The sequence below is a fragment of the Urocitellus parryii genome, chromosome 9 (assembly GCF_045843805.1).
Source record: "Urocitellus parryii isolate mUroPar1 chromosome 9, mUroPar1.hap1, whole genome shotgun sequence".
Classification (NCBI taxonomy): Eukaryota; Metazoa; Chordata; class Mammalia; order Rodentia; family Sciuridae; genus Urocitellus; species Urocitellus parryii.
Genome location: NC_135539.1, coordinates 28,713,803 through 28,741,754, shown reverse-complemented (window position 1 = coordinate 28,741,754; position 27,952 = coordinate 28,713,803). Strand labels below are relative to the sequence as shown.

General features: G+C 49.8%; 1 protein-coding gene across 8 annotated transcripts in view; it reads left to right on the top strand.

Annotated features, from left to right (window-relative positions):
- The first annotated feature begins 3,844 nt into the window (after positions 1 to 3,844).
- The window catches only part of Cux1 (cut like homeobox 1), a 317,234-nt gene continuing 293,126 nt past the window's right edge, over positions 3,845 to 27,952 (top strand). For 2 of the 8 annotated variants that reach the window (XM_026396845.2, XM_026396844.2), the window contains exon 1: positions 3,845 to 4,009. In XM_026396845.2, the coding sequence (XP_026252630.2) occupies positions 3,947 to 4,009 (63 nt within the window). In that variant the 5' untranslated portion in view covers positions 3,845 to 3,946. Of the gene's footprint in view, positions 4,010 to 5,043; positions 5,566 to 27,952 lie in introns of those variants that run through there. The other 6 variants (XM_026396850.2, XM_026396849.2, XM_026396843.2 and 3 more) reach the window with 4 other exon arrangements.

The following is a 27,952-nucleotide window of genomic DNA, read 5'->3' as shown; positions in this document are numbered from 1 at the left end:
AAAAACTATTTAGACTATGAATGAAGGTTTTAGGGTAGATTGCTTGATATTTCCTTTGAAGCATATCACATAGAATAGATGATTTCCTGAATTATTTTCACTTTTTTTGGGAGTTTGGTTAAAAACTCTAGATTTTCCCCCAACTTTTCCTGGGGATAAGGTTTCTAGGGAAAGTGTAACTTTTATGGGTCATAATAAATAAGATATCAGAACATAAAGACTTATTTTGTATGTGTGAGGGTTAAAGAGTATGGCCTTTTTTTTTTTTTTTTTTAAATAATACCCTACAGAGTAAGACATTCTTCAGTTTGGAACAATTTCTTGGTGGTTAATTCCTTCAAGGAATTAGGTCAAGAATATCCGAACAATTACTAAGTTTGAGTTTTTGGAAAAAAAACTCAATGTATTTTTATTTCTTGGGGCTATTGAAGCTGGATGAGTTTAGTGATAATCAACCCATGTGGTCATTTTGGAGAATTTGCTGATTTTCATCTAAATGGATTTAATAAACTGTATGTAGATATCAGGAAGGAGGAGAACCCACCAAATGCAATGAGGTTAGGGAACAGTGAACCCTAGAAGATACTGCAGTTTTCTACACGTTATAGTAGTAGTATCATCTCTTCAGCATGGTCACTCAGTTTTCTTTTTAAGGCAAAATAAAATGGGTCACAAAAGAAATTTAGGAGGTCTGAGCCCATGCATTAGTCATTTAGTTACCTTATTTGATGCTAAGCTATATTTCATTTGAAGGTGTCAGGAACAAACGTCATTTGGGTGAATCCTCCCATCTGATTACTGGGGGCTTAATCTTGAAAGCTCAGGCTGGGGAATTAGTCATGTACTTGGGAACTGTGAGCTTTCTTCCCCTAAAGGGAGAGCCAGAACATTAAAAAGTGACCAAATGCCTCTGGATTGTTTTTCTTGTGCTTCGTGCTAAGTAATATCAATTACATGTCAAGGTGCTTTTTGGTTCTGGGCCAGTTCTCTTGCTGATCTATCTCTTTCTCACACTGTGTTCTGGGAGGTCACAGCCATTATTGTGTTGTTATCTTTGTGGGTGACAGAGGATACCTAGGTCCTAAAACCTTCCTCTTTTCGTAATAGTTTACACAATACACAGCTTTGTAGATCATTCTCTAAGAAGGATCCTACTAAGATCCTTCTCTTAGGATCCTAGTAGGTCCTCCTGAGCCTTTACTGTATTGTGGGGGGGAAAATAGTCTTTACAAATAGATTTAATTTACTCTTACACTATGTCTATACTTGCTCAAAAAATTAAAATGTACTTTTAAAAGTTTAAAATTTTTTTTAGATGTTGATGGACCTATGTTTTATTCATTTATTTACATCTGGTGCTGAGAATTGAACCCAGTGCCTCACACGTGCTAGGCAAGCACTCTACCACGGAGCCACAACACCAGCGGGCCCCCCCCCCCCCATTTTTTAAAGGTCTTTTAGGATTAGCTCACTCAACCAAGATGATTTTAGGTAAGTGGTTTATCTTGAATGATTTTCCTTTCAAATTGGTAACATTTTGTGTTATGAGCAAAGTCATCCTTAACTTCTTTCCCCCCTGGAGAGAGCAATAAGGCTTGTGTAACCCCAAACTCTGGTAGAAGTTTAAAATTTATTTAAACAGAGCTTAACCTCTGGGTCACCCAATGTAGTGTTTCTCTACTAAGTCAGGTTAACATGTAAATAATATAAATATAACCAGGAATGTAACAAGAGTATTTAATACTCATCAACTTTATTTCTAAAATATTACCGTGGATTCAGAATCCTGAATTCCAACCAGATGTACTTTTGGATTATTACACAGGTCATATATATTTCACTTTTTTTTTTGGTTCAAACCCAGGGGATAGACACGATAATTAGATTGAGAACATCTGTACCAAATCCAAACCATTTCCCCGATCCTTCCCCACGGGAGGAATTTTTTTTTTTTTAAAGCCCCTGCACATTTTATTTGTCTAGCCACTTTAAGGGCAATTCCTGGGTCTCCCTGTCTGCCACCGCACACACACAAGGGGAGGGCAGATTGTCCCCAAGTTTGGGAAAAGAGGAGAATAGTTGCAAGTGGTACTGTTCAGTATGGGAATGACTTACGGTGGCAATGCCCCTTCCCGCCAGGAACCTAGCTCCGGGACAGGGCGTGGCCAGACACAGAGGCTCGCGCGCGCGGGTGGGCACGTGCGCCGGGACCCGAGGACCCGAGTGTCGGGGCGCAGCTGCCCTCTACCGGGCGTCGCGGTCGGAGCTGCAGCGCGGCCGCCGGCCGACGGCGCGCGCCAGCTCGGGAGCCCCACACGGAGGCAGCCCGCGGCCACCCGACGTCCGCAGTGCCTGCCCGGCGACGCGTCACAACCTCTGGGCCGGAGGTCGCGACGCTCCTTCCGACGCCCGCTCGCTCCCACCCACCTGCTTCCTGCCTCTCCAGCGAGTCCAAGCTGCGCTGGGGAAGCGGAGCGAACCCCCTTCCAGACCTTGGGAGCCTCCCCTCGATGAAAAGGCCTCTGGCCCCAACGCAAGACCTGGGGACACGTGTGCTCTAAATTCGGGGGACTTTCATTCCCACTCCCTTCGAAAACGCTGAGTCCACTTTTCTGATCAGCGCTAAACCCTCGAACTCAGTTGAAAAGCAATTATTTTCCACTTACATGTTTTATTTTGTATCCCATACAGATTTTTATTTACATATAATTTTCAAGATTAAGGAATTTGGGGATTTGTTGTAACTAATCACACGTTAAATGAAGTGCGGGAGAGTACAAGTACAGTTTCCCTACTGGAAACTCAAACTCGCGCTGTGTGATCAATCAAAGATGATGATCGAAAAATGGGTGCTTGGACCAGGTTTCTGCGAAGAAGGAAATCAACAGAGAATTTGTTTTGTAGTTCGCATTTTAGCATTTCTATGCACTGGGGCCACTTTTTCTGTTTGGAATGAACATTTCCTAACCTTGGGCACCCTAAGCAGGAGAAACCGAGGTGTCTGAACCACGGGGAGTTTCTGGGGTCCTTCTGGAGAAGCAGTGTCCTCTGTGTGTGTGTGTGTGGGGGGGTACTGCCCTGTGCTCCAAGACTTTTCCTGTCATGGCCTAACCTGGAGCGACCTGGGCGAAGGGGGACCGCGGGGACCCCCGAGCCACCGCCTTTTCGAAGTGCATACTGGTGCGACAGCGGGGACCGTGCGGCCCCAGCGTGGGGGGGGGATGAACTGACCTAAGGGTCAGAGCTGGTTTCCCCCCAACTGCACTCTCCCAAACGTGAAACGCAGTTCCTGGTCGCCGCGGTCTCCCAGTCCCCGCTCGGACGTAGAGGGGCCGGAGCGCCACAGTCAACGGCCAGCGCGTCGCGCACACGCGCGGCTGCGTGGGCCTGGGCCGCGCGGGGTCGGGGCCTGGGCAGGTGGTCGCGGAGGCTCAGCGTGCGAGCAGAGGGGCGAACACAGTGCCGGCGTCCGCCTCGCGCTGCGCACGGCCCCCCGCGGGCAGCCTGGAGGGGCTGCGCTAGTCCGCCTGCGACCCCCGGGGGTCCAGCCTGCGCCCCAGGTGAGCGGGGCCCGGGGCCTCCCGCGGGGCCCGGCGCCCCTCTCGCGCCCCGCAGCGCCCCCTCGGGGCCGGGCGCGCGGCAGCTGGGGCTGGGGGCGCGGGAGGGGCGGGGGTCGCGGGCCGGGCGCCCGCCGCGCGACAAGGGGGCAGGGCCGCGCGCGTCAAGCCGGCCGGCGGCCGCCGCGCCCCCGGGCTCCGAGTCCGGCTCCGGCTCGGGCTCGCCATGGCTGCGGCGGCGCCGTGAGGAGGAGTCCGCGTCCGCCGTGGCGGCGGCGGCGGCCCGCTCCAGGCCGGGTTTTGGCGCCGCCCGCCTGCTGCCTCCTGGCGGCTCCTGAACTCCAGCCCCCTCTCTATCAGCCTCTCACTCCGTCTCAATATGTCTCAAGATGGCGGCCAATGTGGGATCGATGTTTCAATATTGGAAGCGCTTTGATTTACAGCAGCTGCAGGTCAGGCTTCTCCGCGCTCGGCCTCGCGCCCGGGGGTGGGGGCTGCGGGCGGTCGCGGCCTCCCCCGGGGCCCCGGGCTGCCGGGCCGCCGGGGGGCCGCGGCGGCGGGGAGGAGGGGGTGCCGGGGAGAGCGGGGCCGAGTCGGGGACAAGTCCCTCTCGCTCCCCGGCCCCCATTGATAACTCGCTTGATCGGAAATTGATCCTCTTTGTTCAATTCATCGATCAGCCCAAGATGGCGCCGGGAGCCGCCGCCGCCACCGCTGCCCCCGGTGTCTGCCCCCACCCCGGGCGCCCCCCCCGGCCCTGCGCCGCCGCCGCCGCCGCCAGCGCCGCCGCCGCGGGACCGGGGAGGGGGCGGCCGGGTGGCCCGCGGGGCGCGCGCGCGAGGGGGCGCGGGCGGCGGGCGGCGGCGGGCGGCCGGAGGGGGCTGCGGCCCGGCGGCGGCGCCCGCCCGCGCGCCCGCGCCCCCGGCCCGCCGTATTCCCGGGGAAAGTTTGTGGGGAGTTGCTGTGGGGGGTGAAGCGCCTGCCTCTCCAGGAGGAGCCGCCGCCGCCACTGCCGCCGGCGCGGCGGAGCTGGGGCTGGTGGCGCTGTGGTGCCGCCGGCTCGGGGGAGGGTCAGAGCGGCCACCGGCGGCGGCGGCGGCGCGGCCCGGCTCCGGCCAGGCGGGCGGGTGGCCGGGCGGGCGCCCGCGCTCCCTGCCCCGGCCGGCCCGGCCCCGGCTGCCGTCCCCGGCTGTCAGCGGGCCGCGGCGCGCCGCCGCTCCTGCTCCCGGCGGGGCTGCGGGCGCGGACCCCTGGTTTGTTTACGTCCCGGGAGCGCCCCGGGGCCACCCGCGAGCCCCGCAGCCGCCCCGCTCTTTTGTGTGCCGGCGCGAGTGGCGCGGACCTGCCGCTTCGCACCCGGGGTTCCCCGCGGGGGCGCTTCGGGGAAACTTGGCGCGGGGCGGCGGGGGCGCCCGGCGAGCGGTGCCGGTGGGTCGCGGCGCCCGGGACCTCCGGGTGGGCGCGGGCGCGGCAGAGGGAGGCGGGCTGCAACTTTCCCTGAGCGCAGGCCCCGCGCTGCTCGCCGGCCCCCGGGCTGGGGGCGCTTCCTCTCCGCCGCCGCTCCGGGCGGCCGTTGCCGCGCGCCCGGGGACTTCAGCGGCCCACAGTGACCCGCCGCCGGCTCCTCTCCGGCCCTCTGCTCGGGGAGCCTGTCCTCCCCGCGGGGTCCGCCGGCGCTATGGAGCGCTCGGCAGGTCCGCCCCGGGGCGGCTTTGCGGGCCAGGTTTTCGAAAGCAGAGCCCCGGGGACCCCGCTGGACTGTGGCGTGCGGGACCACGGTCCCCGAGCCGACCCCCAGGCGCCGCGAGGGGCTGCTGCCGGGGCTCCCCACCCGGCGCCCGAGCTGCCGCCGTGCTCCGGGGCTGCGTTCCTGCCTGCCACCCCCGACCCGGAGGAGCTGAGCGCCGGAGGGCTGCGCCCCGCACGGGCCAGTTCGGCGCCCGCGACGCCGAGACAGCCCCCGGACTCTGCCAGGTGGATGTTGTGCGTAGCCGGAGACAAGTTGAAGGTGAGCGGCGTGTGGGCCCCAAGCTCCGAGAGCGCTGGGGCGCGGGAGTGGGGACGACTCTGCTGCTGGGAAGGGCCCAGGGCAGTCTGGTGCTGGGAGGTGGGGAGGAGTTCCTGCGGCGTCCCTGGGGACCGCTGCTGCTCCCAGCTCTGAGGTGTGTGTGAAGGTGAACTTGGCCCAACTTTACTAACCCGTTGGGCTGGGGGGATAGTGACCGACAGCACCTTTAGGAGAAAATGAACTCCACATTGAGGCTTGTAGGAATCCAGGCAGATTGGATTAAAGCGGATGTGAGTGGAGTCTGACAACTTTAATTGTATGTGCTTGTTTTCTGCCCTCGCCGAAGGAAGAACGATAAAGCAGACTCATAGTCGTTATGAAATTTCCTCAAATTTCTCTCAACTAGGAAGAAGACTATGTGAAATATGTATTTCCGATAAGATTAAAACTTAAAGGAGTTTGAGTATTTATTGACCAAAATAGATTACTCCAAAGTGTCTATTGTGTAAATTAGATTCCTGAATGTAATGAACACAGCCGAATGGCATTTTTGATAAATTGGTCTACCCTGTTTTAGTAAAAATAGCTCCCTTTTACCATAATTTAATTCCTGTGCTTACTGTAAAACCCGTTGTGGAGTTTTAAGGGACAAACCTCAATTTTTTCTCCCTCTTGTCTTCTTAAATGTGACATCCTAGCTTAATATCAATGAAGTTTCTTTTTTAAGCATCCTGGCAGAACTGCCTGGGAAATGGATTTGGTTTCTAGAGACTTATTAGATTTTATGAACTTGGTATAAATAGTTCCCCTCCACCCCAATAGATTAGGTGCTTGTTCAGGGGATCATAGCGACATTTAACAGTGTGGCTTCAGGATTCGATTCAAAGATTTCTGGTAATTTACTCAAATGAACTTTATGTTGATCTTGAAAAACAGCAACCACCAAATAGATCCTTTCTCGGAACATTATTCTTGTACTGAGCATCCCTTGCCTCTTGGTGGTAGGGATTTGGCCTTAGATGGTTTCCTATGGCTGCTGCATCGCACATTTGAAAATGTCAGTTGAACACGGAATGCCAAAGTTCCCTGGCCAGACTGGTCCTTTCTGTGGGACCAGGGAGGTCTTTTGATTCTTGCAGATGGTGAATGGGCCAGTGAGACTGCGATTTGAGAGAGAAGTCATTAGTTTGAACTCTCTCGGCTTTGCAGACCCCTGGTACTGAGGTCTACTTGCCTGCAGAGCCCAGTGAGGGTTGTGACTTCGCCATCTGAAAGTAGAGAGACTTGGTCTGGGCCAGGCAGATCCATGTTAGAGACTGCAGCCGATCGGGGTGAATTCAGACAGTTCTGTGCTTCTCCAGGGCCCCATGGAGCTTGGGGCTTCCTGGGTCCTGAAGCCACCTTTGGTCTTGTGGTGAAAGCCCAGGAAGAATTTCTGAAGACTGTTCTCTATTTTGCTTCCTTTTTAGTCCCAGAGGCTTGCAGTATGGACGTTTCATTGCTAAGACTCGTTGGACAAGTTTTCATCCTATCCCAGACTTGTAAAAACCAGACTTTTTTTTTTTAATAAGAAAAATACCATTATATAAATTTATCTTTTAAACACACGTTTGAAAAAAGTGCACTTTCTAAAACCAGCTCGTGTAACTCTGTTATGCATTAATGGAGCTTGAACTTTTGGGGTGGGGCCTGACAGTGGCTGGCTTCTCTTGGGGGTATTCTGCTTGGTCATGGCTTGCGTTCCCCTTTAAGGATCCTCTGCAAAAGTGAACCCTAAAACTTGTCTTCTTTTTCAAAATCAGAAGACTATTTCAGTTTTACTGCAAGTTCGTTTTCTGGTTGTTTCTCCTTTTACAGAAGCGCGTGTTGCCAGCTGTCCCAGACAGTACCGCAGAAGAGGTCTATTATTTTAATTAAAATATCTCATTCAGTGCCTTTGATGGAATAGTGGATAAACAAACTTCACTGCCGCTGCCCCTGTTTCTGTTTTCTTGTATTTTTTTTACTGTAGATGCTTTAGAGATCGGGCATGTGGGGTCCTTATCAGCTGATTTAAGGCTTCTCTTGGGTGAAACCATTATTATTTTTTCCCCGAAGGTGCAGGCTAGTGCAGGAGTGGTTCACCCGGCAGCTCTTGATCGGCGGTGCAGAGACGCTTTGCCCGAGTTCCCAACTTCATGTGTGTTCTGTCAGGAGTCAGTCAGCACAGGAGAGCTGGAAAGGGGACCAACAGCCTGGTCCTCTCAGGAATGATTCTCTCCTAATCCACTGAGCTAACCTCAAGAATGCTGTCTGGTGACCCCTTTGAGCCCGGGACCTTTAATGGCTATTTAAAATGCCTTTTCTCTGTGGCTGTTAAGAAACCCCACCAGGGCCGAGTGTGGGAGCCCGCTAAGCAGCCCCACTGTCCTCAGGCTCCGCTGCAGTCTGGGTCTCAATGGGGGAACGTTTGTTTCAGCACTACAGTGACATGAAGCAAGGACCCATTTGTTAGGAAAAAACTTGTCAATTTTTTAGGAGAAATTCATCTTGTGAAGAACTCTACAGAGCTGGACTCACTTTCTGCCAAGTTTCCCCTTGGTGGCTCATGTAAATCTCGCATGTTTAAGACAGGTGTGTCTGCTGGGCTGTGACACAAATGACATGTAAAGTTACTGTGAAAATGATTCTACTGTACAGGATCATAAGTCACTGCAGGAATTATTTAAAGCCTACTTAGAATTATTAACATGCAACTTTAAAAATATAAGTGCTCTCCCCACCCAAAGTCTGATTTTTATTGGTAATTTCACAGACAGAAACGTGTCTGCCTAGCCCTTTTGTTTTGTCTGAAGCTCTGCATTATCGCAGCTGAGAGATAGTTTTGGTTTCAGCTGAAATTTCCTTGCCTCTGATTGTTTAAACCAGATCCTTAATCTTATTTTAACGTATTTAAAATGTTCAAAAAACCCGGAAGAATTGTTTTGTATAAGTAGCAAGTGAATGTAGTTTAAACACTCCAGCAATTCTGGTATCTAATTGGAAACAGGTGGAATTCTTGGAATCCTGTATTTGAGCCTTCCTGTAACCCAGCACAGGGACACTTTTTACTTGTGGCTATTCATCTCACCAGTGCTGTTTGAAGAGTCGCCTCACGGCCTCTCTCTTTCTCCACTACAGTGTACCTGGACGTTCCAGTCATGCTTAGGGACCCGATGCCTGTGGATACCTGGGCACTGAGAGAATTGTGTGTGTGTGATGGTGGAGAGAAAAAGGAGTGCTGCTGGCCTCGGGAGAGAAGCGACTTATTATCTACTGTTATGTAACTTTTATAGCAAAGAAGTTCTGAGTTCTTTTCGACCTCTGATTTTAATAAACATTTATTGACCCTAGCGTGTAGGTACATTTTATTGTTCTCTAAATATGATTTAGCATTTAGAATTTGTTTTCCCTAAAAGTTCTACATTTAGAGATATAAATTTCAGTTGCAACCAAAAAATGTGAACTTGGTGTGGAGCCCTAATAATGGGACCCTTGGAATCATCTACGTGATTTTTCCTGTTGTGGTTTCCAAGTTGCGCTCCTGAACACAGGTGATGGCCCTGCTTTGCTCTGTGTTTCCAAAGCGAGTTTGGTCTGGGTGTAGGTGCTGGCTTTCAGAGGAGGAGTTGAGGTCTGCCTCTGGCCACTGGTCCTGCTGCAGTTGCTAGCTGCCATTGCTTCTGTTCCCAGCCCATCTCTGGGAAGGCTGGTGGAGCAGAGGTGTGTCCTTGCAAGGAGGGGGTTTCCCCGGGAATGGAGGGGGACCCTGTGCTGATGTTATCATTGACGCCACTCCAGAAGCCGATTGGACGCACCTGGGTTGTGGCTTAAAGATTTTTAAAAAGTGCTTATGCCTATTCACACAATGTGGCACAGTTTAAAAATGTAATGAGGTCGCACACTGTTTTTGAAAGATGTCTGAATTGTTGCAAACCCCACAAAGAGCCTTTGCTTTAGAGAGCAAACAAATCTCTGATAAAAAATAATTCTCGTTCTGGCTGTAATTAATTCCTATAGGATGATGTTAATGCACAAATTAAAGGCTGTCAATTTCTTCATTTTACTCTGAAGGCTTTTCCTTACTTCAGTAGTCTGCGCGGGCCTTGGTAGAATTCTTGTGTTTAGTAAGAGTCCTGGGCCATGGGGTTGCCAGACCCCCCAAGTGGAATTGGTAGGGATCCCACCCACGGGGTCCTCCTGCACGGTCTGACAGGAGACCGTGAGGAAAGCGGATGGGGTCTGCCTGCAGGGATTTACTAGCATTGTAGGTGGGAGATTCACATCCAGTGGAGCTGACGGTCCTGCTTCCTTCCAGAACAGTGTGTGTGAAGCCCAGCAGGGCATGCCAAGGCGGCGGGCACTCTTCTGTGAGCGGGAGAATCCTTGGGAGCCACTGGACCCCCTGGGTCTCGAATGAGGCCGCTTCCATCAGCTGACGCTTAAAATCCTGGATGCTTTTGACCATTTGGAATTTGTACAATTAATCTGGGGGGCAGGGGCGGGGGGACTACCAGCATTGAAACTCTGAGATGCTAGCTTGTTCCTAGCGTTGCTTTGTGCCTGCGTCACAGACATGTTTCTCTCTCTGGCTGAACGTGTTCAATAAGTAAATGTGGTTAACATTTTTAACAAGTTACCTGTGGTTGTCAGGTGTTCCCAGTTTGGTTGAGGGAAAAACACTTGGACCCATTAGCTCTTTCTTAATCGAATATTGCGAAATTGTGAGTAGTAGAATGCCATTCTTACTGTCATTAAAAGTTTATTTGGGTGTTGACAGTTTTTTGCTAAATGTGAGACGCTCAGATCCTGTCCATCCGGCACATGAAAAAATGAAACAAACCAAACTCTGCTCAGAGCTTCTTTCCATTTTCCCCCTACAAGCAAGATCGTCTTTCTTACACTATGTTTTTCCCCCTAGTAGATTGTGATTAGTTTTGTAACATAGTTTTACCTTTTTTTTTTAAATACTTATTTTTTAGGTGTAGTTGGACACAATACCTTTATGATTTTTTTAAATGTATTTTTTCTATGTGGTGCTGAAGATCGAACCTAGGGCGTAGTGCGCACTAGGCGAGTGCTCTACCACTGAGCCACAACCCCAGCCCCATAGTTTTACCTTTTTTAAGACCAAAAAGGATATGATCTCTTCTGAGGCACCTTTGTTCAGAGGGGTTCTTTTGGACTTGTGAGTCCTTTGGTTTATTAAGACTTTCCCTCCTATTTTTAGGGGAGAAATAATTATTTAAATGAGGAGGATTTGATAAAAGTTAGTAGATGACTTGGAAGGTAAATGCAGTCTTCAGGAGCCTGCAGCTGCAAACATCAGCAGGCCCCGGGCTGTGGGTTGAGGCAGGGCCGCTAAGGAGCCGCCCTCGGCCTGCGCAATGGGAGCCCCGAGCTCTTGCTGTCACCTCTACCTGTCATTTCTTGCTCATCCTGCTCTGCCAAGCCTGTCTTCTCCTGTGTGTGACAACTGTTTTATTTTTTTTCCCTCCTTCTTTTTAGAATAAGTATTTGTGGTGCTCCATTATTTTGAGATTCTTGGAAGAAAGATGCAATGTAAATGAAAATCAAAAATAAAATTCTTGCTGGAGGGAATTGTACATCTAATTTCTTAAATGAGGGTTGGAAAAGACTTTGGTTCTCCCGTTGGAAAGAGGAACATTCTGTTGCTTCTGTCACCATTTTTTCATCACCCCAAAAGGTGTGACAGAAAACGTGATTTTCATTTTGTTTTTCGCCTTGGTAGTTGATCTGGAACTTGAACCCGTGCTGTCTGATGTTAGGTCATTCTTCTCTGCCCTAGTGGTCCGTGGAACACAGACCTTTCAAAGGTCCCCAGTACCCAGAAACTGCAGTAAAATTGTGAGTAGAGCTGTAAGTCGGATTTCACCTCGCGGTTCCCACAGCAGAGATGTCCCAGGCGCACAGCTCTGAAGCCAGGTTGGGAGCGCGGGAGTGCTCGTGGACGCAGTGCAGAAACATCGTTTCTGTAGTGGTCTTGCTCATTTCAACGGTACCTCGATTCCTGACTTTTGCCGTAATGCATGGCCTGGCATTGTTGGGTCAAGCGAGAGACAAGTTCACACTGGGAGTCATGTTCTGCTCTGTGGGCCTGTGTGGGTGCAGAGCCAGGCAGAAGCCTAGGTGCTGCAGGGCGCCCCTAGCAGGTGCCTGTTGGCCATAGACCTCGAGGGCGCAGGTGGGCTGAGGTGGCTGTGCCATGCAGTCATAAAGCTGTCACCTGGAGCTGGCTGTCCTAGGGGGAAAGCTGGGTCATCTCTCTTCTCCACCCGTTCCTCAGCCCTGGTACCAGTTTGTCAGCTTTTGACGTGGGAGTGGGAAAGGAAAAGCATTGCCAGTTATGGTTGAAGGTCACTGCCAGAGGAATTAGAAGTGGTTTGTGATTGTTTTACATGGCTCTGCGTTGGTGTATAATTATGCTGTCATCTTATAGCATGCTGATACTTTAATGAAATCTTTTTTGCATGTGTGCAGTTAGTTCTGGGGGCTGCTTATTGCATGTATGATCTAGGTCTTTTCTAATGCATAGGACCTGAGTACATAGTCTTGTTTCAGATTTGTCCATATGAAGCAGGTCACAATTCATTATGGATGTATGGATGTGGTTGCCAGATGAGTCTTCCCAAGCCATTGATTGCCTCCTGTTGTGCCTCTCCTTAAATGCCACAGTGCTCATGTTGGTACCTAGTGGAGCCCATGTTCACAGGCATGCAGGCAGTTCCTGATAGACGCCTCCACCTGCCCTAGACCTTCCTTCCAACAAGAATGACCTCAGAATCTCCCTCACTTTGGGAAACCTCCTTCCCCGCTCTGTGTACCTGAGCGTTCAGCCTGATTCCTTGCATTCCTCCTTCCTTCGCCCTCTGCTTCCTGCCTGCAGGAGTGGACAGCCTTCTGTGGGCACAAGTGGGTGGGATGGCCAGGGTGAGGCTTTAATGGAGCTGTGTGCAGAGCCCCTGGGGGGCTGCAAGAAGGGCATGGAAATGAGGTGGTGGGGACTGGGCAGGAAAGAGCCCCACTAGAGGAAACAGAGCTGGAGCCCAGTTCTGCGCACCTGACTCAGTGTGGGGGAGGGTTTTCCAGCAGAAGAGTTGTAGGGTGGCTGGGGTCTCTGGAGGCTCCTCAGAGCTCCAGGTCCTTCCTTCGTGCCTCAGATTGTCCACTTGTCACCACTGCAGCACCCGCTGGCTTGACCATGCAGGTGCCTGCCCTCCGCCCATATGCACCTGTTGTCTCGCTCCAGGGCCCTCCATGCTTAGTAACTCCGAAGGAGAGCAAGGCCTCTGTCAAGGGATGGGTCCTTTGTGTTCTGATGTGAGACTCTCTCAACTAGTGAGCTTCAGAGTGCAAACTTGATTTTTTTTTTTTAATGGTGCTGTGCATTGAACGGGGGCTCAGCATGCTCTAGGCAAGCTCTCTATTACCGAGCTGCACCCCCAGCCCAAACTTGATTCTTCTTAATGTTGTGGAAGGTGGGTCACTTATATTAAAATGGCTGTTTGAGAGACTATTGATAGAATATGTGTTTCATTTTTTAAAAATTCCTGTTTATTAGATTATTTCTTTGCTTATATTGGTTAAAACATGCATAATTGTATTTGTGGCACAGAAATAAAACAAAAACCCGCACTTTTGAAAATAGAGTTGGGTAGAACAGTTCTTTGATGGAGACTTATTCTTTGAGTCCACTGTAGCCTAAATGGAAGGAAAGATCCCCATAGGACCTGGGAAAGTGCTTACTGTAGTCACCATAGCCCAGCACATTCAGAGGCAGCCAGCAGCAGGAAGTGCTCAGAGCTCAGGTTTGGACATCAAGTTGGAGGTGTTGGAGGAAAGGAACGTCTGCCTGTCCCCCAGAAGCTCTGCTGTGGCCTGGCAGGGGGCCAGCCCAGTGTCAGAGCAGTGGCCTTCAGAGCCTGCATGCTCTTCTGCTTCTTCATTTAGTTCAAGAACGTACCCCCGGTATTTTCATGGGGTGATGTCATTGTCTGGCTGCAGGAGTATTTGCATGGACTTGAGGAAGTGAGGGCTGCTGGAGGGGCCCAGGGCACCAGGATGTCCCTGGGGGAAGGGACCTGCCTCTATAGGGACCCGATGGAGGGAGAAGAGGCTGTGCTCCTTTTGGGATTTGTGAGATTTGGGCTCATGGGAAGGAATTCCCGGGGTACAGCCCTTGGGCCAAGAGAAGGTTAATTTTGATGGAGAGGTTGGCCCTGAGGCCCTGAGGACAGCAACTGAAGCTGGAGCCTTAACTCACGGGCCAGCTCCCAAGCTCAGGTGCTGTGATGTTGGTAAAGGGCAGGAGGGAGGTCCTGCTGCTCACAGCCTGGGTCTGCAGTTTGTGCCTATCGGTGACAGGACCCGAGCTTTTCATTTCTATTTCAAGTTTTTCATTCACCATGAGCTCCTGTTTCCTGGCAGTAGAGGTGTGTGGGCACAGGTTTGGGCCCTTGCTTCGCTCTGGGGTAGCCTCTGTAAGGACAGAATGACCGACGTGGGTGCAGACCTCACGAACTCAGCAAAGCCTTTACTCAGCATCAGTGTCAGGCGTCACTTTCTGGTTAGAAAATGGCCCGCCATTACAGTAGGAGTCTGTGCTTGTACAGGTCACACTGGGAAGTAACTTAAGCATTGACGACTTCAACAGAACTTATCAGTCTGGAGACGGGAGACAGGAGACAAGTTTGAAATTTGTTTTTTCCTGGCAGAATTTTTACAGGACAAGAATGGAGGGTCCATTGTACTGTCACTGGGAAAGGACATATTGGGAAAGGATCAATGATTGCCCTTTTCCAGGGATTGTCCTGTCACTGGATGATGTCTGCTTCCTTCCCAGGGATTGGCTTGTCACTGGGAAAGGATGTATTGGGAAAGGATCAATGTTATCAATGTTCTGCCTCCTTCCTCCCTCCCTCTTCCCAGGCTACTCTGTTTTGGGGGCTGTCATTTCCGTGCCCTTCAGCCGCAGGCAGCCTTATGCCATCCCTGCTGTGGAGGAGAGGTGGACTGGGCTGAAGCTGTGGGGTCCTTGTGGGGAGGCTCCAGGGGTTCAGCATGTGTCTGGGGCTCTGAGAGCTGGAGCTGGAGGTGGAACGGGGTGGGTGGACCAGGGGAGAGCACCTTGTGGTAGAGCCTGGCTTCCTCCCCTGGCCCAAGAGTCATCTCGGCCCCAGTCCCAAAGTCAGAGATCCTCTGAGGACAGTCGCTGCTGCCACATTTTCCAGCCAGTGAGGGCTCCTGCCAGTGAGCTCCATCTGATGTTGGGGTGCTGTGATGTGCTGGGCGAAAGGAGCCCCTACCCAGCTGGCCTGTGTTCTCGGGTGCCCCAACTCTGTATAAAGCAAATTTGTTGAAAGAATTTTTAAAAGGGAACTGTCAAGCAGGAGAGAGGCCTGATGGCATGACCCCAGGGCCCTGGAGAGGCCTGCACTCACTGGACTGGTCTTCTATCCAGGACTTTCAGTGCTGATATTTGCATTTAACCCTGTGATGGCCGAGACCAGAGCCCCGCTCTCCGAGCCCTGGGAGTTGAGTTGAACTAGCCCCTGCTCTAATATTGGACTCAGAGTCCTGCGGCCCCCTGACCTTGGCAGGACAGCACCCTGCGTGGCTGTGTCCTCACTCCCTGGGGAGGCGGTGTGGGGTATGCATTCAGTGACAGACCAGCTTATGAGAGGCGAGTGGGTGGCCATCTGTCCTGAGAAAAGCAGCCTGGTCCCAATGACACTTGTAGGTATCAGCTTATTTTTCTCAGAATTATCCTGGGAAAAGAGATTTTAGGTGACTCTAGAGTTTATTATTATTTTTTGTTTGTTTTTGGTTTCCTCTGGCATTTACAGGGAGGGCTCTGGGAGGGAGAGGGAGGCCATGTCTGAGAAGGGGCTAGGAGACTAGAGCTTGAACTGGTTACCACTGGGGCCGGAGGAGCTGGGCCTGGGAACAGCAGCCTTGGAAGGGACAGGGACCGTACCGTCCACTGAAGGAGTGGCCTTCAGTGTCCTGTTTTCAGCATTCAGCCAGTCAAGTGTTCCCAGCACCTGGGTGCAGGGTGTGGGTGCTGCCAGAGGTGGCTGGTACAGACACACACCCACTGGACCCCAAAGACTTATTTAAAACAGGTGGACGGTGGGCACGAGCTCCGCACGGGTGACGGCTGTGACGGCTGTGTGGGAGTCAGCCTGGGTTCCTTTATTCATCCCTATTTGCTTTTGGTCGTAATCCTTTGTAATTCCCCGGTTTCATGATGTAATTCTAATGGAATTAAACTTGAACACTTCAAAATTATGTAATTAATTGCATTGGGCTTCAATTACAATGACTAATTATAGTGATACCTGGTGGCAAGTCAGGTACATACTGGTGGGGGGGTCCATGCCTGCCGGGTATTAAGACAGCCATTTGCTGTTGGGCACCTAAGTGGCCACTTGGGTCAGTGGTGGGGAGGGTAACAGCCTGGTGTCTGTGGCCAGTCAGGTGCCTTCTGGTCCCCACCTCCTGGGACAACTCCCTGGAAGGGAAGGGCTGTCTCATGTGCTGTGCTTGTGGAGGGTGGAGTGGCCAGGTGCCTGTCCCTGTTCAGCCTCCTGCTTTCCTGTCCCCCAGATGGCACATGCTGGTAGCCCTTCTTCCAGGGGGGGATTGTGGAGTGGGTGCCACACAGCAGAGCCTGAAGTGACATTCAGTGCCCAGTGTTCTGTGAGATGCCGCTTGGTGATCTGAGGCTCGGGCATCTTCTCAGAAAGCTGGTTCTTCCACGCCTCATGCTGGACAGGTGTTCTCAGTGCCGATGGCCGTGCCGGTGTGTGCCTGCCCCAGGTGCGAAGACCCCACTGGGAAGGAGCCTATGTCCAAGCCCCCACCCGGCGGCCTGTGTGGCGTAGGTCCATCTGTGTGCCTGAGTGTCTCACATTTCTGTTTGGGAAGGGAGAGTGGCATTGGACACATTCCAGTGCACAACTACTTTCAAAAGCTACCTGTTGGGGGAGGTGTTGCAGAGAACCCCGGGAGAAAATTTTCTGTTTGAATGTGCTGCTTGTTGACCTGGTACGGACAGTGGTTCCTCTGTCACCGTCCCTCTGATCTGTTCCTTTTTTAAGTTGAGATTTGCATAACATAAAATTCATCTTTTTGGAGTTTACAGTTACCAGTGTTCACTCGGTTCACACTGCTCCACGGCCATCTCCACTCCCGGTTCAGAATAGGCCCCAGTCTGTTCGGGTCCTTCTTCACCTCCCTTCTCACCACTTACCCGACTGTCAATCAGCTTTGTCCCTGGATCTGCCTGTTCTGGGGATTCTCCTGCAGGGCAGGCATCTCCTGGCCTGTCCACAGGGTTCCTGAGTTTGACTCACCTGTCAGCTCCCTTCTCTTTGTGGCGGAGCGATGTCCTGCAGTGTCAACATGCCCATCTTGCTTATCTTTTCATTGATTGGTTTTCACTGATGGGTGGTTGTTTCTGATTCTCGGCTGCTGGGACGGTTCTTGGGTGGCGTTGTGTCTTCTTTCTTCTGTGGCATGTACTTGAGGGTGCAGTCCCCGAGGCGTCTCTGGTGACTCTGAGCTTCATGCTCTGAGCCTGTTCCTCTGGGCGCTGTTGTCCAGGTGCGGCCCTTCAGCCCCTCTGTCTCCCCCGCTGCTCTTCCTAGAGCCACTGCCCTGTAGGGGGACCTTGTGGAAACGGTCGCAGAGCAGACGCTGCCCTCCCTTCTTGCTCACTCCCCAGGGACCCTCCCCCAGCAGGGCTGCGCCTCCAGGTTTGTCTTAGGCAGCCCCGGACGCGCCTTCCCCTGCCAGGCTGGCTCAGGAGGTGGCACTGTCTCACGCCCATGCGCGGATGGGCCTGTGTGAGGAGAGGCCGTCCTAGCCTGCCACCATGGCCTCAGCACCACAGGGGCCCTGAGCCTAAGTGGCAGTCACAGGCGCAGGACTAGAGAGGCCGGGAGCTTCCTTGTGGGCCCCCTGCCACTGCAGCTAGAAAGGCTCCTGAACCTGAAGTGCAGCACAGGCCATGTCCTAGGAGGGCCGCTTGCGCCCAGGAGGTCAAGGTCGGCCTTGGCAACAAAGTGGGAACCCATTTAAAAAAAGGAAGCCTACCCTGGAAGGCTGCGCCTGGTGTCTTTGGCGTGGGGTGACCGCGCGAGTGTGCCTGGTGCGCTATGTCGCTGTTAGGAGGAGGCGCGTTCTCTCAGCGCTCTTCCAATGGCAAGCAGATTCCACTTGCCAAGCCAGATGTCCCTCAGTGCTTTCACTCCAGCCAATAAAACATTAAGCAATTAGAATGGTTAATATTTCAGTTAAGTATAATTAGAAGCTGGTGTCAATTGTGAATGAAATTGGCAGGTTCCATAAGTCACAGCAGAACACCAGATCCGCTCGTCGTGTCTGTGTGTCTCCACGGCTGCCAGTTCCAGCGGACGCGTCGTCTCACCTCCCTCGTGGACAAAGTAGAAAAGGGGCTGTGATCCACTCAGTTTGCTCTGATTTTGAAGGTTTAGTTGTTTTATTATGGAGAGATGCCAAGGTCGTACGTGGGAGGGTCTGCCGTGGCCATTTCTCCACACGGGCAGGAAAACCAGGCCCTGGCCTCCTGCCTAGGTGTGCGGCGTGTGCGTGTCGTGTGCGTGTCGTGTGCGTGTCGTGTGCCTGCACAGGCGGCTCGCCCTGCTTGAGCGGTGGTGACTGCACCTCAGTTCACAGCACACTGTGATTAAGTTCTAAATTTTTTCTTCTGTATGTTCCATCCCCAGTACCAGTACCCCCCATTCTAATAATTTGATGGGGGTGCCTCCTTGTGATGTGTTTGCAGCCTGTTTGGATAGGTAGTTTTGATTTTTTTTTGTTTGTTTTTAATTCTTTTGGTTGTAGATGGACATAGTACCTTTATTTGTTTTTATGTGGTGCTGAGCATTGAACCCAGTGCCTCTCATCTGCTAGGCAATGCTCTACCACTGAGCCACAATGCCAGCCTGGTAGTTTTGATTCTTAGGTATGGTTTTTGTGCTATAAATCTTTTTCTTTTCTGTTCATTTTATTTTATTTATTTTTTGGCACCAGGGATTGAACCCAGATATGCTTAAGCATGGAGTCAGAACCTCAGCCCTTTTTATTTATTGATTTTTAAATTTTGAGAAAGGGTCTTGCTGAATTGCTGAGAGCCTTGCTGAGTTACTGAACCTGGACTTGAACTTGTGATCCTCCTGCCTCAGCCTACCAACCTCTGGGATTACAGGTGTGCACCCCCACTCCCAGCTGCAACTTATTTTTTCACATCTGTTTGAGATCCCTGTGGGTTTCCTTTGCTACTCATGATGGCTGCACTGGACTCCATCTCAAGAATCCACCTGTGTTAGTCCATCTGGGAACCATACCACAGTGCCACTGCCTGCAGGCTTAAGTAACCAACACCTCACAGTTCTGGTGGCTAGAAGTCCAAAGTTGAGGTGCTGGCCAGTTTGGTTCCTGGAGAGGGCCCTTTTCCTGTCTTGCAGGTGGATCCCCTTTCCCTGTGTCCTTACGTGCTGGCAGAGAGCGCATGCCAGCTCTCTGGTGTGTCTTCTCCTAAGGACACTGGTCCCATTGTGTGAATCTCACTGTCACAACCTCCTATGACCCTGGTCCCCTTCCAAACGCTCCACTTCCAAGTACCTTCGCCCTGGAAACTGGGGCTTCAGAAGGGGAATTTTGGGAGGGGCCCATTTCAGTGGTGGCACTAGTTTGCATGCCCATTTCTTTGGGCTTGGCCCCGCGGTGGTGCTGACCCCCACTTCCTTGCAGAGCTGGGGTGGACCTCCTTACACTTAGCTTTTGCATCTGGACTGCCAGCCGGGAGCGGACCCTGGGTCAGGGCTAGGGTGCTTGTTTCACCAAGGCCGCCAGTTTGCTGCCCCATGGTGGCTCCACTCTGCGAGTGAGCAGCGCCTGAGCTCTCTCCGTTTTCCCCAGCGCTGGGTAGAGGCTTCCCCAGCCTGATGGTTTTAAAGTGGCACTTCAGGGTTGAGGCTCTCTTCCCGCTGATCCCTGGGAAGGCTTACACTTGGAATCCTCGTTGTACACTGGTTAGCTTTTCAGATCTCCCATTTGTAGGCTGCCTGGTCCTCCACCTTCCCGCTTCTTCTTAACGCACTGCTGTCTTTGTGGATTTGGAGGTGTCCTCCAGCCTCTGCACGCTGTGCCACTGGCTTTCCCTCCTGCGGACACCACCTCCCGGCCCTTCAGTAAATAGGGAAACTTAATTTTGATGAAGTCAGATCTACAAATTTTTTTACCCTCATGCTTTTGGGTTATTTCCGTTTTGTTTGAAAAGTGTTTTCCCACTTGAGTGCAAAGGATTCATATTTCGTAGCCACATAGATTTTGTCTTTCGTGTTTAGATCTTTAATCTGTGTCGGCGTTGATTTCTCCCTGTCTTCTGCCTGATCTGGGAGGCTGCCTCTACTCCAAGTCCTCATGTGTGTGGGTATATGTGTCAGTCCATTTTCTATTACTAAAATAAAATATGTGAGACCAGGTAATTTATCAGAAGAAGTTTACTTACAGTTTTGATAACGTAGAATCCAGACAGCATGGTGCTGGTTCTGGCAAGGGCCCTCTTTGGCTATGTCACCTGTTGTGGATGATATCAAGGTGGGATCCTGTGAGAGGGAGAGATCACGTGGTGCTTTCTCCCATGGAGCTAATTAGGGTCCCAGAGAAGTACTTAGCCCTCTCCCAGGGCAGGGACCCCAGCAAACCTAAGGAGCTCCTGCTAGGCTCCTCTTAGAGGTCCCACCCCCTGCCACACTGGGGAACCAGGCTTCCAGCACACAGCCCTAGAAGGGGCTCCCCCAGATCAGCACAGTGTACTCCTGGGGTCCTCCTCCTGCTCTCCCACCCTGGTTTGTTTTGACTTTACCCTGTCGGGGTTTCTGAGTGGTGAATTTCCTCCTTGCTCTTCTTTCTCTCAGTCCAGCATTGTTCCTTATTCTTTCATGCACATTTCTACTGGCTGTCTGAGTTCTGCAGGAATTCCTACATTACAATAAATATACAGTTTAATTTGGGGAGAGTTAATAACTAAGTTGTTCCATCCGTGAACAAAGATATTTTTCTATTTTTTAGGGCTTCTTTCTCCATTAAGGTTGTGTACATTCTTTATTAGATTAACTCCTGGTTCTTTACAGTTCTTATAGTGTTGTGGACAGGGTCTTACTGTTTCTTAATTTTTAATCAATTATTGTGATAAAAAGAAAATGATTGTTTTTTTGTTATTGATTTTTGACACTGGCAAATGGCTGCTGACATTTTTATTGGCTGACTTGGTTCTGCTGCCTCTTCTCTGGAGACCATAGCCTAGAAAGGCGGGCTTGTGGGCCAGGGCCTTGTGCTGGGTCGCAGGGCCATGGTGACACCCGTCACCCTTCTCTTCCCTGCTCTTAAAAGGAATGTGTCATTTTTGGTAAAAGTTTCAACCCAGTGAAGGAACTACCTTCTTACCTTTCCCCCAGCTTTTGGAGAGTTTTCATCGTAAATAGAATTTTGACCTTTAGTAAATAATTTTTGTGCAATCTGCTCACACCCCTGTGATTTTTACCCTAGTCCACGCTTGTGGTGAAGGCAGTGATGATCTGGGTTGAGGCGTCTGTTGCTTTCTGGGGTAAACAGCTCCTCCTCGCATGTGTTTAAGGTATGGTTGGATTTGATTTACTGTTTTCAGATGTGTTATTAAGTGGAACTGAACTCTGTCTTCCTTTCTGTCCAGTAGGAATTGGGTTCTGCTGCTCTCATGGAATGGGCCGCCCTGCTCTCTTCCGCAAGGAATCACTTCTTAAACCTGATCCTGTTCATTTGTGAAACCCTAGGGCTCTGGAGAGTGGGGTGGGAAGCCTTGACATTTTGCTTTGCTTTGTTCTGTTCAAGTTCTCTATTGTACCAATTTTGATATTTTGTAATTCTCTAGAATTGTATCAGTTTCATCTAGGTTTTAAAATTGATTGTGTGGTTCATAACATTTTTATAATGTTTATTTTGGTAAATCTGTTGTAGCTCTATTTCTCCCCATATTCTCTGTTTCAGAATTTGTGTCAACTTTTCTTTTTCTTTTGGTTTGTGTATGCGGTTTTGTTTATAGTACTAGTCATTAAAAAACAGTTTTATCTAGTTCTTTTTTTTTTTTTTTTAATGTGGCTGGTTTCTTAACCTTTATCTCACTTGTCTCAATTTATTCTCTTTCCCTAACACTTCTTTTTGTTTTTGTGCTGGGGATTAAACCCATGGGCTTTATCACTGAGCCACATCCCCAGCCCTTTTTTATATTTTATTTAGAAACAGGCTGTCCCTCAGCTGTCTTAGGGCCTTGCTAAGTTGCTGAGGCTGGCTTTGAACTCATGGTCCTCTTGCTCCAGCCTCCCTAGCCCCTGGGATTACAGGTGTAATGGGATTACAGGATGTTACTTTTTTTGTTTTGTTTTGTTTTTTGAATGCTCAGCCTTTTCAGTTTGAATTCTTTCTTGTTTTCTGATAAATGTATTCAAAGCCCTAAAGTTTCCTCTAAGTATTACTTGAGCTGTGTTCCATAAATTTTGAGTAATGCTTTCATTTTTCTTCGATTTGTAATTTTATATTCATTCTGTAATTTTCCCTTTGACCTAAGATTGTTTAATAGTACATATTTTTTTGGATTCTTAACATGTTTCTTTAATGGCTTCTCTTAGGTTATTGACCTGATTTTGTTACATATGGTCAGAGAACATAGTCCTTGTGACCTTGGTTCTTTGGAATATGTGAAACCCTTTTGGTGCATTGTACATGGTAGATTTTTATGAACCTATTTCCATGTGCTCAAGTAGGATGCGTTTTTAGTTTGGGTGGAGAATGCTTATATCTATAGTATACTTATGTAATATGTTCTTAGGATACGTACAGTTCATTTAGCAGACACAGTATATTCCTGTTCCTTAGTTCTTCCATGCCTCTGATATTTTTTTCCCTGCACTGTTGGCAGTTGATACATTATATTAAGCTAAGCTTGCATGTATGATCACAATCTTTCATCTTCCTGATTTATCGTTTGTTTTTCTTGTGTAATATGGACCCCTTTTTTAATCCACAAGGTGTTTTCACCTTAAATTCTCTGGGTTTTGATGCTAAAACGATCCTTTTTTTTCCTTTTGCTTTTGGTTTCTGTTTGTCCAATACGACATTTTTCTCTTGCTCTGTTTCCAATCTCTCCATGTCCTTTTGCTATGAGTGTGTCTGTTGCAGTCAGAGGAGGCAAGAGCTTGTTTTTTAAACCTAGCCTGAGTGTCTGATTAGTGAATTTTAACTGCTGCACATTTATGGTAATTGTGATTTATATTAGGACTTTTGCCATTTTATTTTGTTTTGACCATTTAAAAATATATTCTTAGTTGTATATGGACCCAATACCTTTATTTAATTTATTTATTTTTATGTGGTGCTGAGGCTTGAACCCAGTGCCTCTGACGTGCTAGGCAAGTGCTCTACCACTGAGCCACAACCCCCGCCCCTACCGTTTCTTTTTAATCTTTTCTTGTGATGCTTTTTTGAGTTGAGTTTTCCTGTGTTGAATTTAAAATTGAGTGAACTTTATTCTTTTGGAATTCAGAATCTGGATTACTCTGGATGTTATTCACGCTCATTCATGTGTTTGGTTTTCCCTGTAAATTGGTTTCCTTTTGTTCTCTGCTCCCCTTGGGATTCAGCCTTCCATACTCCACCACTGAGCCACCCCCCAGCCTGCATCCCCTGCTGTGCCCCTTAGAATAGAGTTGATTTCTAAGTCATTTGTTGCAGTTACCTGGTGTAGGGGCTACAATGTTTCTAAAGCTTAAAACATCTCTCCTTCTACCAACTTAAGTATTGAGTACCCCCCCTCCCTACCTCCTTGGGGTCACAGAGATTTCTGACAGTGGCATTTTCTGACAGTGGCACCGTTGAGAGAGGTGCTCCATGGTAAGCAGAATCAGCTTTTCCTGGAATCAAATCCGAAACCCCCCCACTGGTGGGGATGGAGCCAGTGATCTGTGTTCACTTCTTCTGCAGGAGGTGACTGCACGGCAGCTCACCAGAACCACTGGGTTAGAAAGTTTAAAATGTATTATTAAAAATTAGAATTTTTAAAATGTATTGTCTGTATATTTGATCTTACTGTTCTCTCTTTGGGCTTACTAAAACAATATCAAACTTTCCCAAGGTATTTCTCACTATATGTAATTTTGAACCTTTAGTATGATTTTTCTCTTCCTTGCTAGAGTATTTGTAATAATACTACATTTAAAGAAATTTTTTTCTGATAAAAGTTGCCTGAGACTTCAAAGTCTGAGAATATACTTGTTCCACCTGCACATTTCAAAGACAGTTCAGCTGGGTATAAAACACCAGGCAAGAAACCCTGAAGTTATCCTTATTTTCCTTTTGCTGAGAGGGGTGTAGTTGAGACTCAGTTGACAGCGGGACTCTTGCTTGGTTCTGGTAGGTGGCTTCATTTTCCTTTGTGTCCTTTTGTACTTAAATGTCCAATCCAACTGTGGATTTTCCTCCCTTACCCATCTTACTGGTGCTCTGTGGACCCTTTCATTCTGATGTCTTATTTTTCCCTAGAGAATTCTCTTACTTTTATCTCTCCAAATATTTTCTCCCTTTTCTTCCGCTCCCTTCTTTTTAGGACTCTCGCTGCACAGGTGTTGGCCCTCCTGGCTCTGTGCTCTGTTTTAACTTTAGCTTTGTTCTTGAACACAGTGGGATGGTAATCTGTGGGACTGGGAGATGTGTAATTAGGGGTTCACTGTGCTGTTTGTATTCACCCAAAATACTGGGTCCAGCCACAATTCTGCTTGACTTCCTGGCTGAGGTCTGATGGTTCTCCTCTGTGGTGTGGGGGTCAAGGTGTGGTGAGTACAGGAGCTGGTTGGATGGGCCCAGGACTGGCTGCCAGAACATTTAAGATGTCTTGTGGGGCATGTGTGGCAGTTCTCCTGGACACACTGCTCTGATCTAGACCCTGCTACTCAAAAGGATCCATTAACCAGCAACATAGGCATCACTGGGAGCTTATTAGGAATGTAGACTCTCAGAGCCTGCCCCAGACCTACTGAGTCAGAATCCACATTTTTATGAGATGGGCAGGTGACTCATAGTCACGCTGAAGTTTGATAAGCCCTGGTCTAGGTGTTTTGAAAGGCCTGGTTGACTCTGTTGACCTTGTACTCCAGTGGAGGACTCCTCCCTGTTCTTCCAGGCTGAGCTTCCCGAACCCCAACGCTGGAGAGGGCCCTGTACCCAGCCTGTGCCCGACAGGGAGGTTCCCAGCCCTCTGCCCAGCTTGCTTTAAACCAGCTCCTTTTTACACACAGTTCTCATAGTATCGATTATCTGCTGGCACATTAAACAGCAGACTGGAAGCAGGCCCAGGGGCAGCAGCCATTAGGACCAGTCACCAGCTTGGCAGCAGGAGGGGCTAGAAGCACTGCAGAGGGGTGGGCCAGGCTCGTCTGGTGGAGGGGGTTTCTCCAGCACGGGTTGAGGAGGGCGGGCGGGGTGCCGGGCTCTGCAGCTCTTGAGTTCTGGTGCAGATGGTAGCAGTGTCGAGGCCAAGATCACAGGTGACTAACTGTGGGGACCCTCTGCTCCCATTATTGTGTGGGTCCTTGAGACACTGTTACCCAGAGATGGCGGTTCCCAGGGCCTGAGAAGGCTGGCCTTCCAGGTGGCCTGCCTGTGGGCATGCCCGGGTCCCCTCAGGACCCCCTCCCCCCACCTGGTAGGGTTGCTGGTGTTTGGATCTTTCCTCTCCCCCATTTGTTAGCTGTGTGTCTTTCGGCACATCACCACCTGCTCTGAGTGGTGATGTGCCCAAATCACCCCTCAGAGTGATTCATGCTTCATGGAGGAATCAGCGAGACTCAGCTCAGGGCTGTGTCTGATAGACCGTCCTCAGGGTTTTGTTTCGTTTTAGTCTCAAAATGAAAAAGTCAAGTACTGTGGCCTTGGTGGCTCCCCAGCAGAGACTGCCTCATGATAAAAGACAGCATCGGCCACGACCCGGTCGCAGATGTCAGCCCACGTCAATGCTGGGTCACCGGGTGCCCACTGATGTGCTGCTGCTCAGTATTATTATTTCTTTTGTGCTTTTCCCCAGGTATTTATTTTTTTCCCTTATACGATTAAAAAAATCTGCCTTCGTGTGAGCCAACTCGATTTGTAGAATGGGGTTTGGTACTGGGGATTGGACCTGGCTGGGGGCACTACACCACTGAGCCACATCCCCGGCCCTTTTAATTTTTTTTTTCCTCCCTGAGACCCGCTCTTGCTAATTTTAATTTGCATAGGGCCTCAGTTGCTGAGGCTGTCCTTGAGTTTACAATCCTCCTGCCTCAGCCTCCCAAGCTGCTGGGATTATAAGTGTGCACCACCACGCCCGGCTTAGAATGAGTTTTTAATGTCCAAGCTTCCTGGGTGTGAGTGGCGTCCTCCACCAGTGGTCAGTGGGCAGATGAAACAGTGAGTCACGTAACATTGGCATCTGATGGCTTTAATATTGGGAGACACACTTCCTACACAAAAGAGGACTTTCAAAGTGGAAGTCCTCTCAGATCCAGACGGTGAAAGCATTCTTGAGACGGAGGACCTTGACTCATAACGTTGACTGGGAATAGCAATCTTTGGGAACAGCAATCGTGTGTATTTCTCCTTCTCTCAGGCACCTCTGGGGCTGTATTTAGCTCAGAGTTTACCTCTTCTGTGCAGAGGGAGGCCCCGTTTGTGGGGTGTGCATAACTATGAAGGGCAGTTTCTAGGCGCCTCGCATATAAACAGTAGGTACAAGACCAAGAATGTTCAGCCCACCTGCATGCCCACCAGGCCCTTCTCTGATGAGGCGGGGCTTATGCTCTCAGGGTTGCTGGACAGCCCATGGGACCTGTGACTCTTATGTTGAGCATTGAGTTTTGTTTCCTTGCCAAGATCCTGAAGAGGGTTTCCAAGTAGGTGTTTCTTGTTTGGTAGCAGGTCTGGGCTGTTCTGTCCTCAGCCTGTGCTTCTCAAGGGGTTGAATTGGGGTCTGGAGAAAGGACAGAGTGGCCAATATTAGTTCGCCCCTCCTGTGCCATATGATTTTATGTGGAATAGCCCTTTCGCCTGAATTGCAAACACATAAAATATATAAAAACATGTTGAACTGACTTTAAGACAAACATGTATTTGGAGGAAATGGTAAAAATCCTTGTATAGAAGAAGGAAGGTCAGAGAGGATTTCAGAAGCAAAGTGAGAAAGTTCATTGGTGAAAAATCTTTGATTTCAAGGAAAACAGAACTCACTTTCCAGTAAGGGTGTGGTGGCTCCCTGCAGCGCAGGTGCGCCCAGGTGCGTCTGGGACTACAGGAGGGAGAGGGCACAGCTGGCCAGGTATTCGGGGCCTCCTGGCTGTGTTTTTAGTCCCGCTGCCCCAGGCAGCCTCCTCCACCTGACACTTCACCAGGTCCAGGTTCATCCAGTAGAAAGTAGGTCCTGATGAGCGAGACAGGAATTAATGGTTTTCCATTAGTCCTTATTGTTCAAGGGGAAAAAGGGGGGAGGGGGAGGGAAGAAATGTTCTGCATCCTATCTTTTGTGAATGTATTTCATTTAAAAAAATTTTTTTTATAGTTGTAGATGGACAGTGTGCCTTCGTTTAGTTTTTTATGCGGTGCTGAGGATCGAACCCTGTGCCTCCCACATGCTAGGCATGCACTCTGCCTCTGAGCTACGGCCCCAGCTCAGAATGTATTTCATTTTAAAATAAAAATTATCTAAAGGTAGCCATTGTTCTCGCATGCCTTCTTTCTTTCAAAACATCTTTTCATTTTTTTATCAAAATGTTATAAGATTGTTAAAAAAGAGCCAGCCCTGGGCCATTTCTCTGTCCTTAGGAACTGCCCAGAGCAGTTGGTCTGTGCCACTTCCTTGGCTGGTCAGGGCCAGGGGTTCACTTCTTTCTGTGGTGGGGGACATGAATGAGGATTTAGGGCTCAGGCCCCCCCTTCTCCTCTGTTTCTTGTTGCCCAGTAGATTTTTCAGACCTCCAGTGTTTAAAAATAATATTAACAGTACTTTTTTACATACTGTCTTTTTTTGGTACTGGGGATTCAACTAAGGGGTGCTGAACCACTGAGCTACATCCCCAGCCCTTATTTATTTATTTATTTATTTTAAAAAATATGTATTATATTTTTTAGGTGTAGATGGACACAACACAATGCCTTGATTTTTTTTTTTTTTTTTTTTTAATGTGGTGCTGAGGATTGAACGCGGGCCCTGCCTATGCCAGGCAAGCGCTCTACTGCTGAGCCACAATCTCAGCCCCCTTTT